The sequence below is a fragment of the Gavialis gangeticus genome, unplaced genomic scaffold (assembly GCF_001723915.1).
Source record: "Gavialis gangeticus isolate Ggan-Ray unplaced genomic scaffold, GavGan_comp1, whole genome shotgun sequence".
Lineage (NCBI taxonomy): Eukaryota > Metazoa > Chordata > Crocodylia > Gavialidae > Gavialis > Gavialis gangeticus.
In genome coordinates, this window is record NW_017729022.1 from 162437218 (window position 1) to 162451014 (window position 13797).

Genomic DNA, 13797 nt, shown 5'->3' on the forward strand with positions numbered 1-13797 from the left:
GCCTGCAGTGATGGACAAGAAAGGGGGTGACCTCACTACGCTGAATGATGTCGGCTATCAACTGCGCATCTAACAAAGCCATAGGCCAGAGAGAGGGCTTCCATGGTGCTTCTCACTGCACTTTGCTCTGCGCCCCACTGGAAGGAAAAAGGACTATTTATTAAGATCTTCTGGATTTTTTTTTTTTTTTTTTTAAGTCTCACCGAGGAAATAGGAATTCTAGAATGAAGGTGGTGGTAACTTATTTTTTTTAATTCATGAAGTGGCATCAATGAAAAATTTAATTACTTTTATTCCTCCCCATCAAATAGGAGAGAACTATTGTGCTCGAGGGTTTTTTAAAATTTGAAATAATTGTTTCTCTCTCTTTTTTTTTTAACTGGCTTTGAACATTTGTGCTACATTGGTAGTATTAGGAGTGGTAATTAAATCATACTCCTCATTGTGTTAAAATGTGCTGGGGTGCAGTATTAAAAAAAATCAAGTCCAATATTGATAGTTAATTCAGCAATAAACTAGCAGTGCAGAGGTGGATGTGAGTTTTTAAGTGTCAACATTACCTCACTAAACTTACAACAGATATGCAAGATTGACAGTATTATTTTGTAACTCCTTTGTACTGTTTCCCAGCATTTTTGGTAGACTTATTATGGCATTAGATGGCACCCTGCCACCCTATTATGTGCATGCCTACGAAAGAATTTAAGGTATGTTTATATGCAAGTGTCTTCTTAAAAGCACTGACATAATCTTAGAGATATGGAAAAACTGTTTGAGGTTTTTGTTGCTTTTTTAAAATGCTGATAACTGACCAATAATGGATTTTTAAAATTTTCATAAGTTTTTTTTATACTTTGTCACAAGCTTTTAAACTTTCCAGACTACAGTGTTTAAAGCACAAGGCATGGAGATCATTGTTTTGTAGAGACAAGTGTCTGCATTGTAGAGACAAACTGTTTGGTGTACATTCTCAGAATAACAGAGAAATGTCAGAGTCCAGAGCTTTTGCTCAAGTGTTTACTTTTTGCTTTTGTAATTTTTTTCACATGTAATTTTCTAATCATGTGTCTGAAAGGTTGAGTAGTCCAAGGTGGTGATGTCTTATGGTGAGAGATCACTGAGGAAGTAATGCTGCCACCAGTTTTTCAGAAAGATTTTCCTTGCTAGGGATCATAGTGACATACCTGTACAGAGTGTTGGGAAGGAAATTCTTGTTGGGTAAATTCAGCAATAAAATTAGATAATATTTTTTAACAAACTATATCTGAAAATCAAGTTCTTTCCTCTTGTGTCTTCCCATTGAAAACTACTGCTAAGAGCATGTGGCCAGATCATCAAGAGAACTTCTCTCTCTTTGAGGGACCGAATTGAAGGGGTTTAAATTGTCTGAAGTGCTCAGACCTCTGCAGTTCTCGCTGAACTCTCTTAGGAGCTGTTGGTTTGGAGTACTTGGAAATATAGCTAATTCAGCAGGTATCTAAGTAGAAGCAGATCTCTTTTGAAAGCCCAACATATGCCTTGTATATCATTGAAAAAACATACTGAACTATTACCTCTCTTTGATTCTTGGAGGAGGGAGAGGTGGACAAAATCTTAGTGAATGAAGGGATTTGGGCTTCTGGAACACTAGCTGAATCAGCAGATGAATGAAACGGATATAGGTAAAAAGGATATAGAACATGAGGAAAACCAGGCCCCGGCTGTAAAGATATTTTAGCAAACACTTCAAGCTGCACAGAATAGCTGACTGTGAAGAACTAGTAGACTAGGAAAACAATATGGAATAGAAGTTATCCTGTTCCAAACATTAATACATCTTCCGTTCACTGCCATTAGATGCTGAAACCACAGCAGAAAGAAATGCAAATGAACTTGGGGTGTATTGCTTTAATTAGTAACTTCCTTTCTCCCATCTCCATGCGCGCATACAACATCCAGGTTAATTTCAGTTGTATATATGACAAGTCATTAGGCAACTTAACTTGCAATATAGCAAGCTTTATAGCTATTCATTTAGAGTCCACAATGGGAGGCTCTGCTTTATTAAAAAAAATTTGACTGTTAAAAAGTTGGTTCCCCAAAGTTAGGCCCTGATTCTCCTTGCAGTTGGTGTAGCAATTTTCATGTATGAAAACAGATGAAAGAAACTTTACTCCTCACTCTGCTCAGTAGAAATGAGTCTTCCATAGCCATATACCCCGTGAAATTGGGCCCTAAGATACTAGTAGAGTGAGGTATGTTGTAGTTTCTTAAAAAGTAATTGAATTGAAAAGTAGCAGCAGGCCAGCTGATTTATTGTCATGTTAAAGAGTCACTACCACAGGTGTGGTGGTGAGTAAACATTGTGATGTACTGATCTGATGTCTGGTTGCTTATAGATGAAAAAGAACAAAAGAAAAAGGCCTTTTTTTAATGGATTTTTTTTTTTTAATTGAATGTAGTTCACTACAGGCTTGTACAAAGCTCAGTGCAAGACTTTCCCTCTTCCCACAAAACCAACTGGCTGGTAACATTTACTCCGCACCTCTCCAGCTTTTATTTGGATCATGTCTTATCTTCTCTCCCTCCTCTAAAGGTCAGCACTAGGGATGATGGCATAACTGAATTTTCAGGATAACTTAAGTTGTAGAGAGGGCCCCTCAGGCTTTGTTTGCAAGCGTCAGCTCTTATTCCCTTTAAGTTTTTAAGAATAGAGTTTGGGGAGTAGAGCTGAGGTAGAAAGTTAAAAAAAATCATGTCTTCTGGTTTAAATTCCAACCAGGTTCAAATTTGGGTTCTAAAGCAATAAATGCTTCTTCATAGGTTGTGATTCTGCAAAACAGAGATCAGCTTACACAATAGGTGTCTAGATTCTGAAAGTTAGACTCGCAAAGGAACAGAACTCTGGCCTTTAACTGTATTTTTTTTCATTAGGTTACACCCAATTTTAAACTATTCAAGCTTTTTTTTTTCACAGCTACCCTAACTTTATACCTCTTGCCATTTAATAACAACTGAATGGTTTTTACCAGTATTCAGAACATTTTTGAGTTGCATCTTTTTGACCCTAACTTACACTGAAGCTTTTATAAACTGTAGAGCTATGTGACAAGCTATTTTGTACTTTTTGGTTTTGAAGTTCAAATATTCATCTTCTTGCTGTTTGCTCTTACAATTGCATTTCTGTTGACTCATAACTGTGATTCTAGTGACTATTTTTCTAGCTCATTGCAAACGTCAAATGATATTGTAGAATACACGTGCATGGGGGCTCTGCTTTTTGCTTTTCTCATCACTTGTACATTTATATGAAGCATGAAACTTTAATAAAATGTCTTGGAAGTCTTTTTAAATGATCTCTTTTCAGTTTGTTTGGCAACATATTACCATAACTCAGTCAGTCATGTAATACTGTTGTAACATTTATTTTTAAATCATTTATTCTTCTATAACCTCTAAATCAAGGGAATGCAATAAAATAGGATATTTTTCTAAGATCTTACAATATGAAATAAGTTGAAGGCAACTAACATATATTAGTCTAAACACTTAAGCCTTAACTATATGGTGGGTTCTTGTTTTACTGTTGATGGTGCCTGATGAGAAAAGCTGAAGATAGTAGTCTTGGATGTCTTGCCATACATCTCAGTAAGTACCAAAGAATCAGCAGTACTAAGTGCTGCATTATGACTAGCAGCTGCTGCTTTGCACTGAGAGTAAAGTCTTTGAAGTACTGTCCGTACACCAAAGGAAGTTCTGTTAGGCAGAGGGTTGCCTTTTCCAAGAAGCGAGGGACGTTAGAGGTCCTTTATCAATAGCCTGTGCTGAACAAATGCATTAGTGCCCTCATTTTTAGAGCTGAGCCCTATAGAGATGGACTGTCCTTGAGGCAGGTGTTTTCCTTTGAGACAGTGGTGAAACAGGCATTTAAATGTGATAAGAACTAAAAGTTCTATACAAGCTTTGGAGCCTGTACTTGGATTATTCTTTGCAGTCCTATCTGTGCCAGGCAGCTCTTGGCTTGAAAATTTGGTCCAAACAACATTTGCCTGTTTAAAATGTTTGTCTTCGTATGTTTCATCTTTCAGAACTGTGATAAGATGCCAACTAGTTAGCATTAAATATTTCAATCCTTGGCTAGGTTTCATTATCTTGTAGCATCACAGAAGTACTTTTTCAGCTAGCTCAAGGTTATGCTTGAGGGGCTGGGAAGATAAGAACACAGGCCACCAGTTGTCTTTCCAAATGAATGTTTTCCATTTCCTTTGAACTCCATGAACAACAGTTTTATTATGGCCTGTAAATCCTTGTGTGAGCTTTGAGGGGTAGTATAAGCTTCCAAAGACTGGGAGTTTGGGTTTACATTCAGCACACAGTGGGTGTGTCTACATGAGACGCTATGTCTAGAAGCATGAGAAGCAGAGTCTAAAAACAACTCCACCGCAGGGACTGCGCAGTTATTCAGCTGCAGTACCAAATGCAAAGTCTGGAGTATGTGTAACCTCAAAGTTTAAGGAAACATTTCTGGGTAGTTTTTCAGGGCCTTGACTACAGTTCATATTGGCCCTACATGCTACAAGGCCACGAGGGAGGGAGAGTTGAATAAGAAAAATTGTGTGGTATTAGAAGGCACTCACCTTTCCAGCAGAAGTAAATATCTCACCCCCTCCTCCAACTCAAGATGATTAGGAATGGTCAGGAAGACATAAACTTTTACTCCCAAGCCCTATTGTTACAATGCACCATGCTGTGCATATGATAATAACACAAACATAGAAATGCACATGCTGCAACATTATACCATTAATAGACTGTAGTTTTTAATGCAAGAGCCATGGCAGTCATTAAAATACAAGCTGGGTCCCTGTTGGTATTTCAATTCTATGGTCTGTAGTCTGAGCTCCCAAGAGCTGTAAAGCATGTAGCTGGAAGCCATAGACCATGGTAGTTTTCCTCCCGTTGCTTAGCTGGTTAACCAGGTTACGCTTTTCAGGTCACATCATCTTGTTTGCAAGGTGGCAGAACTCTTTTCTGCCAACCCAATTTGTTAAAATAAATAGATTCAAGTAAGTTTCATAAGAACATAACCTGTAAACATTTGGATCAACAAAACAGAAACACTTGACTGTGCTGAAGGAAAGCTTCCAGATTCAATGGGAATCTTTGTTCTCTCTAGGCAGGACACATTCTTATTAAAACACTGCTGTGTAAAGGCAGTTTCTACAAACAAACAAAGAGCTTTAAAGAACGTAACCCCATCTGCTAACACTCACCCTTGTTTCTATATAAGTTACTGGCCTACAAACCTCTGATGTACAGACAAGGTCTAAGACACGTGGTACATGTTTAGAGTCAGAACTTCGTGCTTCCACCCGTATACTTTAGCACTATTCAATAAGGACACAAAAAGGGCCTGTGCTGTACGCTCTACGATTCCAGCTGCATAATAGGGATATGTGGTTCCAACACACCACAAATGCTTTGAACACAAGGCATTCTGATACTGCGAGAGATGGGACTAAGCCTTCTTGACTTCTGCAATATTGTTTGGTCCTAACAGCAGCACAACTACACATTGGATTCCCAAGATTAGAATACCCTGATCCACCTAATCAACCAACTTGGTTCCTGATGGACACGCCAATGATCATGAACCATCCTACTTCTGTATGTGCTAATTCTTTACGGAAAAATGAAGGGAGATACATGTTGGGGAGAGGGAAGGAGAAGCTTAAGTTGCTTTTTAGATACCTTAATTGCCAGCAGTGATTATGGATGCAAACAAGTTTGGTTACTACATATTCAAATATGTGTACTTACCTCAAGTGATAAGAATGAAGCACTTCTGCTGATTATTACAACCACCTCACACTGTTCTATGGAAGGAAGAGGTTACATACAATTTGGGTAACTTTTACTTTGTTGAAGACAACAGAATCCATTCATTTTTTGCTCACTTAAAACTGGCAGCTTTTGTAATGCCCCTTTAAAAAGCCATACTGGAGCATTTGAAAAAATAAAACAATCAACTAAAAACAGAATAATTTGATCTGAGCCAGAAAACAAATCTTTGAAATTCAAAGCTCCTGTATTCAAGTATTGAGTACTGTCAGCTGGACGGGCTAGTACACATTTCTTCACTATTCTTTGGGCAGCCTCTGCAGACATTGAGCACTGCTGTTTGTTTGCTGGATTTGTCTTGGCAGCAAAAGAACAGGCCATAGCATAGCGAGCAAGCTGAGGTATGTTTTTTTCCCTAAGTTTTCTAACAGACTAAGTCCCATATAGTCAGAGCATCATAATCAATGAGCTTATAGCTAGACTCTTAGAAAAACAACCCTGTACTCATGGCACATTACACCTCATTTATGCAGTAAGAACCTCTTTCCCTTCCAGTACAGACAGCAGAATAACAGCATTTAAGTTTGAGGTTAGGAGGGAACTGTTGTAGTGTGAAATTATGGGATCATTTGATAACCTTTGCAGCTCCTTGTGTAGAACAGAGCAGGCAGCAGCAGGGGCCAAATTCTGTCTTACAGGACAGAAAGGGGATGCTTGTTAAAAAAAAATACTGCAGGTATCAGGGTTTCTTTTGCTCCACCGAGAGAGTTCCGACCTCTGCAAGTGCATAAATCTCAGATGGCAGCTACTGCAACCTGCTCCCTCAGCTGGACAGTGCTTCAACACCTTCTGTTACTACCCACCCTTACTTCTGCATAAGTCACTGGCCTACAAAGCTTGTGTGCTACATGGACAAGTTCTAAGATAGCCATTTAGAAATTTCTCTGATGCCTGGTGTTTGTAGGGCATGCTGACAAAAAAAAAAAAACAAGCTACTGCATGTGCACTACACCCCGAGAAATTTCTGCATCTGAATATTTTTAAAGCTAATTACTTAGTATTGAACTTTAGTGTTCAGCATTCATTGACTGGATTGTTGTTAGCATGTAGAGACAGATGGATTAGTTCAGTGTGCAGATGGATCCTTCAATCACAATCTAGCAAAGCGATAAAAAAAAAGAGACTCAAGCCAAAATGAAAATCTAATCCTAAAAATATTAAATTGAAGTGCTAGTTCAATCACCTGGACTGTCATTGGCACCATATTCCCCAAGGGCAAAAATAATGTTTTGCTTTCTTTTCAGAATATAAAGGTAAGATCATTATATGTTGGTGATTCTGCAAATTAAATAGTGGGGGTGGGAAATCAAGATGAATGTTCAGAAAGCCTAGAATAAGTTTTTCTAGTGGCACAACAGCAAGACAGCAATTGCATCTTGCAGCTAACAGCTGCATAGAGAGAATCATAAATAATATGACAAAGTCACAGCAATTCCAGCGCTTCTCCCCATGTCAAAAAGGTTACCGTTAATGAGGTAGCAAATTTTGGTTTACTGGTCAGCCCTAGATATTTTGCATAGTATATATACAGTGTCATATTGTAATAGGAAATGGAAAACACAAGGGAATCTTTTAATGTTGAATATACTGAAGCTGCAGTATTGATACATTATTTTAAATCATGAGCAAGTGAAAAATAGTCTCTCATGTATTTGGCAAACATTCAAGAAATCACAGTAAGTCAAGCATTCTGATAATTTTTTTGATTTTTAAACAGCTTTCAAAGAGAAAGTGAATTTAGTCTTTCCCAACTATACTGTCCTGTACTTACATGTCATGTTAGATATTTGCTTTTATTTTGGATGGTTTTAAAGCTTTGAATACTGATAAAGTCTAGTGGACTCTTGCACAGTGTTTAAACTTGCAATTACTTTTTTAGAACACAATTAATTTCCATACTGCAAGGACAACTTTCCTAATAAAGACCCAGTCCTGCAACCACTTTACTAGATAAACTTCTGCGCTGAGGGACTCCTGAAATTGAACCCAAAAGGTATATAATTTGGGAGAGACAACAGAAGCAGTATGAAAGCACCTCCAAAGCTACTTTCAGCTGATTATGAAAATAGTTACACCCCCAAACAAAGTACAATGTTTGTACAAAGCAGCATCAATTTTACTATAATATACAATAAAAATATTTACATCCTTTCTGTGAAAAATAATGCCATTTTCAGGCTGGTGATGTCTGTCTTTATCAAAAAGAGAAAGCTATGTAAACTTATTTCTGTGTCTTAAAAAGTCTTCATAAAGTAAATTTAAACCACTTTTCAAAAGTTTCTTTAAAAATTCTAATTTACAAAGCACTAAGAACTCAGCATGCAGGCAAAATAAAATGTAAACAGGCTTCCAGTCCACAAATTTAAAAATATTTCAGGAAGGTGGAGGAAAAGGGAAGTTCATATATAAAAATACTTTGTTTCATTGTTCAATGAGCCTGAACTTTGCTAGTAAAGGCAGATGATCAGAAGAGTTATTTTCATTAGGAAGACCATTAACAGTCCATAAATCTTGTGCTGTTAGAAGTGATAATCTACCGAGAAGCTTCAGGCTGCCAAAGGAATCTTCTGTCCCTACATAAAAAAGAGAATCATATGGAATTAGTTAGGGACATACCAGTGACCTTAAATAAATAAATCACGCAGAAACAGTCATCCTACATTGGAAGTAGGACTACAACATGGCAAGAAAGATCCATGAAATCAGCAAGCCTTGATGTATTAATATATCATTTTAGTATCAAATCAGCTATACAAAAACAAACAAACATAAAACATAAAAATCTGTGCAGATTGCTTCATAGCTCATTATACAGTTTAATTGTGAAGCCATTACCTAGCTTTTACATAGGTTTCTATCATTAATCTCAATGTACTCTATGAAGCAGATCAGAATCATTATACATATATTACATCTATGGAAATGGAGGCTCAGGGAGATGATGCAACTTGGACAAGGTTGCCCAACGGGCTAGTGACAGAACTGGGAAGGTAACCTAGGTCTCAAGTCTCAATCCAGTGCTTTATTCTCTAGGCCAGATTGTGTTGTTATGGTTATTCTCTCTCTAAAAAAAACCAAAACTTACCTTACACCAGGTGTTCCCAAACTGTAGTACACATACCCCTGGGAATACACAAAACATCTCTGGGGGGTACACAGCAGAAATTAAGTAATGCCGGATTACTTAATTTGCAACATAATAATCTTTGGCATTTAAGGAGTTAAAATATAACACACATGCTGGTACAGGTATGTGGGCAGCTGGTAAATCTGGAAGGAGGTATACAATAAGAAAAAGTTTGGGAACCTCTGTCTCATGCAAAGGCCAGGAAACAAAAAGCTAAGGCATTGAACATACCTTTTACTCCTGCACCCTGAGATGCAAAACCACAGAACCTAGTACCATAAGAAGGCATGCTTTCTAACCATTTCCCCCCTACAGAATCATTACTCTAGTTCTCCTCTGTCCCTGATCCAGCATCCCCCCTACTAGCTGTTCTTCCCAGTTCTGGAAAAATCACACTCCCTCATATCTGGAGAAGACTGACATTCCTACTGGTGCAGAACTCTTTTTGTGGTGCTCGTGTCAAATTTTTTGGTTAAGACAGATTGTCAACTCAAACAAAGACTATTTTCACAAAGAACCAGATTACACATGAAGTGTCCAGCCAACTGGCCCTCTTAGAATCGACAACAGTTGAAGGAGAGAACATTCAGCAACCATGGTTTTGAAGATAATTGATAAGTTGCCCCCAGTTCGAACATTTTCACAAACATCACTGACACGCAAGCTGTCACATTGTCAAAGATGAAAGTATTCATCCAGTGTAGGAGCTCTGTGTCTAAACAATCTCGTAGAGCTCGTGATGTTCACAAGCCAACAGCTAACTTCAGATGACGCTGGGTCACTGTAAAGCTTCTCAGCTGGTTCAAAAACTGCACTCCTTAACCAGCTGAGCAGTTTCACAGAGCTCTAATGAGCCAGCAGCAACCATTATTTCAAAGAGAAGCCTACTAGTCATGGAACTGTTTAGATGGCTCACGGCTCCTGAACCCTTTTGGAACTGTTTCATGCAGATTCTGGTTGTACCCAAAACAACACCAGCTGCAGCAAAGATCTTGGTCTTCATGGATGAAGCTATTCAGTCACTTCAGGGATACCCCTAAGCTAGCTGAACAGTCTCAGAAAATTCCTACTCTTCAGTATGTGACAAATCCTGACTTCGCAGAAAAACCCAGTTGTCACAAACCATGATGTCCCTTTGCCAAATGCTATGTAAGCCAACTTTTAGCAAAAACCCAAGTACTTTCTTTTTTGTTCATTTTCAAAGTTACTTAACCCTAGAGACCATATCAAACTCTCAAGCCCTTTTTCATGCCATGCAGTCTATACACACCAGAGGCTTGAAGCACCACTGAGACTCAAAATATTAATCAAATCTTGCTACGCCACTGAGGTGAACGAAGAATTATGCTCATTTTACATATAGGGTAACTGAGGCACAAAGAGTTCAGTGATTTTCAGAGATCCCTCTGGAAGCCTACAGTTAAACAGCAGAATCAGGATCTCTCTGTTCTAGGTTTTAACTGGAAGATTTCTACAATTTCAAGTGCTCTTTACCCTGCACAAGTGATTGATTTATTTTAAGGATCAAGCAGGAGAAGCATGGTCATTTTGGTTACTCAGGGGTATCCATATGTCCATCACAAATCTAGGGACCAGTAGCACAACTAAGGTGGGGCAACTGGGACAGCAGTCCTAGGTGCAGACAGAGGGAGGGATGGAAGGGGGATGCTGAAAAATAACAATTGCAATCACAGCTGTGCAATTCTGCCAGTGGCACAGCAACAGCCAGAAGTTGCCACAGCCTCCAGGAGTCCCGCTGTCCCGGATGGCAGCTACCTTGTTACACCTCTGCCAGGGAGCGAGACACTGTGCCACTGACAGCATCTTAGCTACCAAGGAGTGCATACTTTCATGTCTTTCTTGCACCACCTGGTGAACTTCAGCTGCAACTACAAGCAGGGAATTGTGGCATAACTGAACACACTCAGCTGCTGCTCTAGTGAGAGGTTTCATACCAGACTGAGACACCTTGAAACACGCAGGTTGTTGCTGGGGACAGACACTAATACTGTTCCAGGTCTGTTAAAAAGTTCAGTTTTTCATCATCTCCAGTGCACATGAGGAGTCTCTACTGTCATGTTTTTGAAAGTGTGGAAGCTTTGGGTATGTGAAATGGAGGGAGAGAAAGCATCCGTCGCACTGGTCTAGTCACCAGATCCATGTGGAGTACTAGTGAAAGAGAGGTTGCTGTCCTTTAGCATTTGTCTGAAGCCTCCAATTCCCTGAAAATCCAGGTTAAGGAACTACAGAAATATCAGCAAATATGTATAGCTAAAAGTCCACACAGGCTGCTAACCATGCTCTACAGAGGATGACCAACACATACTGTAAGCTCAGCAGAGAACCAGGGCAATGAATTAGTTGCAGTGGTACTTTGATCATAGTTGTGAAGATACACTTGTATCTTCAACTTAACCTAACTGTGGCTCTTCTCAACATCTGAAGAAGTTAGCTTCAGCTCAAGAAGGCTTGTGTTATATTATATTATTTTTATATATATATATGCATGCATGCATGCATGCATGTGCGTGCGCGCGCACACACTTTGGTTAGTATAAGGTGCAAATCTATCCTGCCTTCTACTTGATTTCAGACTAACACCTATCTACGTCTCTCTTTTCAGAGCATGTCTCCAAGTAACACCATGGCTCCTAAGCCAGTCAGAAGACTGCCACTATGTTAGTAAGAAGATGAAGAACATGGAATACTAAAACTGTGAGCCTCTACCTGCCAGGCACAGCATGTTTGGGCATCCTTAAATCACCGAGGTTATCTTCTGTGTACTTTAAATTTATGAAGTGATCAGTACACATACTTTTTCTGAACTGAACTGTGCTATATTCTGACCTTTTTCCTTTGGCAGGGAGATTATTTTTAGGAGTGCTTTAGTACTTTAACAGAGTTTTATTACCTGGCGGGTCAGCAATATCATCCTTTGCAGCAGAATAGAAAATGTAATCCACAGTGACAGCACTTCGCGAGTGACAGGTTGTTACTTCTGGAAGCCCACTCTCAGGTAGGTAATGAGAATAGACTGAAGACAACTTAAAATGGTGCTGTAATTTTGAAGATAACCTAAACAGGAATTAAACAAGAGCATTTTCCTTCATTATTGCTACTAAAGAAAACTGTAGTATAAAGAAACAGTAAAATCAGTACTTGCAGAGTCTTAACACAACAAATAGCTAATACATTTTTGTACTGAGACAGGTTAACTTATAAGAAGAGCCGGGACTGAAGACCAATTTTTTTCAGAGTTGTCCAAGACTCATTTTCAGAAGTGGCTTAGATACTTGGGAGCCTCTCATTTCTATGAGATTTAGGCACACACAAAAAATTTACCTTATTTACATTTTGTAAGATGTTACATACACTCAGAACACATCAACGTCATCTCTTTCAAACACACCTGGGATTTCAGGCAATGATCCTGGCAACTGTAAATATGGAGGGGTCCTAAACCCCAGTCTTATCCCCTCCTTCAGTGTACAGAAAAAAAACCCAGGCTTTTTTGTACAGAATTACTAAATGCTTTCATGTTGGGCTACCTATGACCATGCTGGTTCTATAAGGACTACTATACTGCCTGATGGACACCAATGGTCATGGATATTTTATGCAAACAGCAAGGATTTTTTGTGATGTCTTATACTGGATCAACTGTATACTTGGCAGACCTCTTGGACAAGCTTCTGGGCATTAAGTGCCCTTCCTCGGGTCTAGGCTATTTTATACTCAGTTCAGTTCATTTAGTCTCATTTCCCTTGAATTTTTTCAGCCTATTGCAATTTAGGCTTCATTAAGTCTTAAAATGCTGCATTTGGATTAGCTCTTCTGCACATGAACATAACAATTCTCCCATCCATGCAAACCCAGCTGCACAGCTTTCCACCCCAATCCAGCCCAGCAACAACTTCCTTATCATTTTAAGAAACCTTTCTGGAAGATAAAAGAGCTTTTTTATTAAGTCACTGAACATGCCCCTCTGCCTTACCTTCTTACAAACAAACAAATGCAATTCTTAGTATTCCTTAACTTCAGTAAGAGAAAGAGCAAGTGCCTTATGGAATTCTTGGGGTAGAAAAGCAAATAATCATTCTCTTTCTTGCTCTCCCATTTGATCTACCAAGTTCTTTTCTCTATCATGCTGGATTGGCATCTCCAAAATGATCAAAGGGAGGAAATACCACCATTTAACCAGCTGGAAAGTACTACCACTTTTGAGAATGATTTTTGAAGCTGGCCTTAAAATTCAATGGCTTGGCTATAGAGGAAATCACTACAAGCAGGACTTGAAGCATCCAAAGGTAAACAGGTGTCAAAGCATCTTCTAATGAACAGAAGTGAAACTGCTCACTCATCAGCTTTGCTACTTCACGTAACCTCATCTCTTTAGTTTGGAACAATCTACATCAGCTACCTTGGATGAACATGGTCTTTTATAGATTTTAATTCGAATCCCATTCAATTTGTGATAATCTTCTTCCACATTTACATGAAGGTTGATTTTGGTTTTCTGCATAGTTATCCTGAATCTACTTTCCTTCTGGCCTCTATTTTCAAGTTATTAATTTATTTTTCAAAAGCTTGCTGTCTCCAGAAAATAAGACCACTAATATAAGAACTCTGAAACATTAAAAATGTAATTTTAGATTGTCAGAGCAACTGGAGGTGTACATCAAAGTGCCTGGAACAATGCTGTACCTCCTGGGCTAACCCACCAGAACAGAGTTGTGGAATTTGGCTAGCCTCTTGCTAGGCAGTGTTTGATAAAAGAGACATACTGCATG

At 38.8% G+C, this 13797-nt stretch overlaps 2 protein-coding genes across 2 annotated transcripts in view; one reads left to right on the top strand and one right to left on the bottom strand.

Annotated features, from left to right (window-relative positions):
* The window catches only part of VASH2 (vasohibin 2), an 86707-nt gene extending 83381 nt beyond the window's left edge, over window positions 1-3326 (top strand). Inside the window, exon 8 of the mRNA XM_019516440.1 lies at window positions 1-3326. Coding sequence (XP_019371985.1) covers window positions 1-73 — 73 coding nt within the window. The 3' untranslated portion in view covers window positions 74-3326.
* The window catches only part of ANGEL2 (angel homolog 2), a 25234-nt gene continuing 14389 nt past the window's right edge, over window positions 2953-13797 (bottom strand). The window contains exons 8-9 of the mRNA XM_019516438.1: window positions 11919-12082; window positions 2953-8453 (exon numbers count right to left, since the gene is read on the bottom strand). Of these exons, the coding sequence (XP_019371983.1) occupies window positions 8302-8453; window positions 11919-12082 (316 nt within the window). The 3' untranslated portion in view covers window positions 2953-8301. The remainder of the gene's footprint in view (window positions 8454-11918; window positions 12083-13797) is intronic.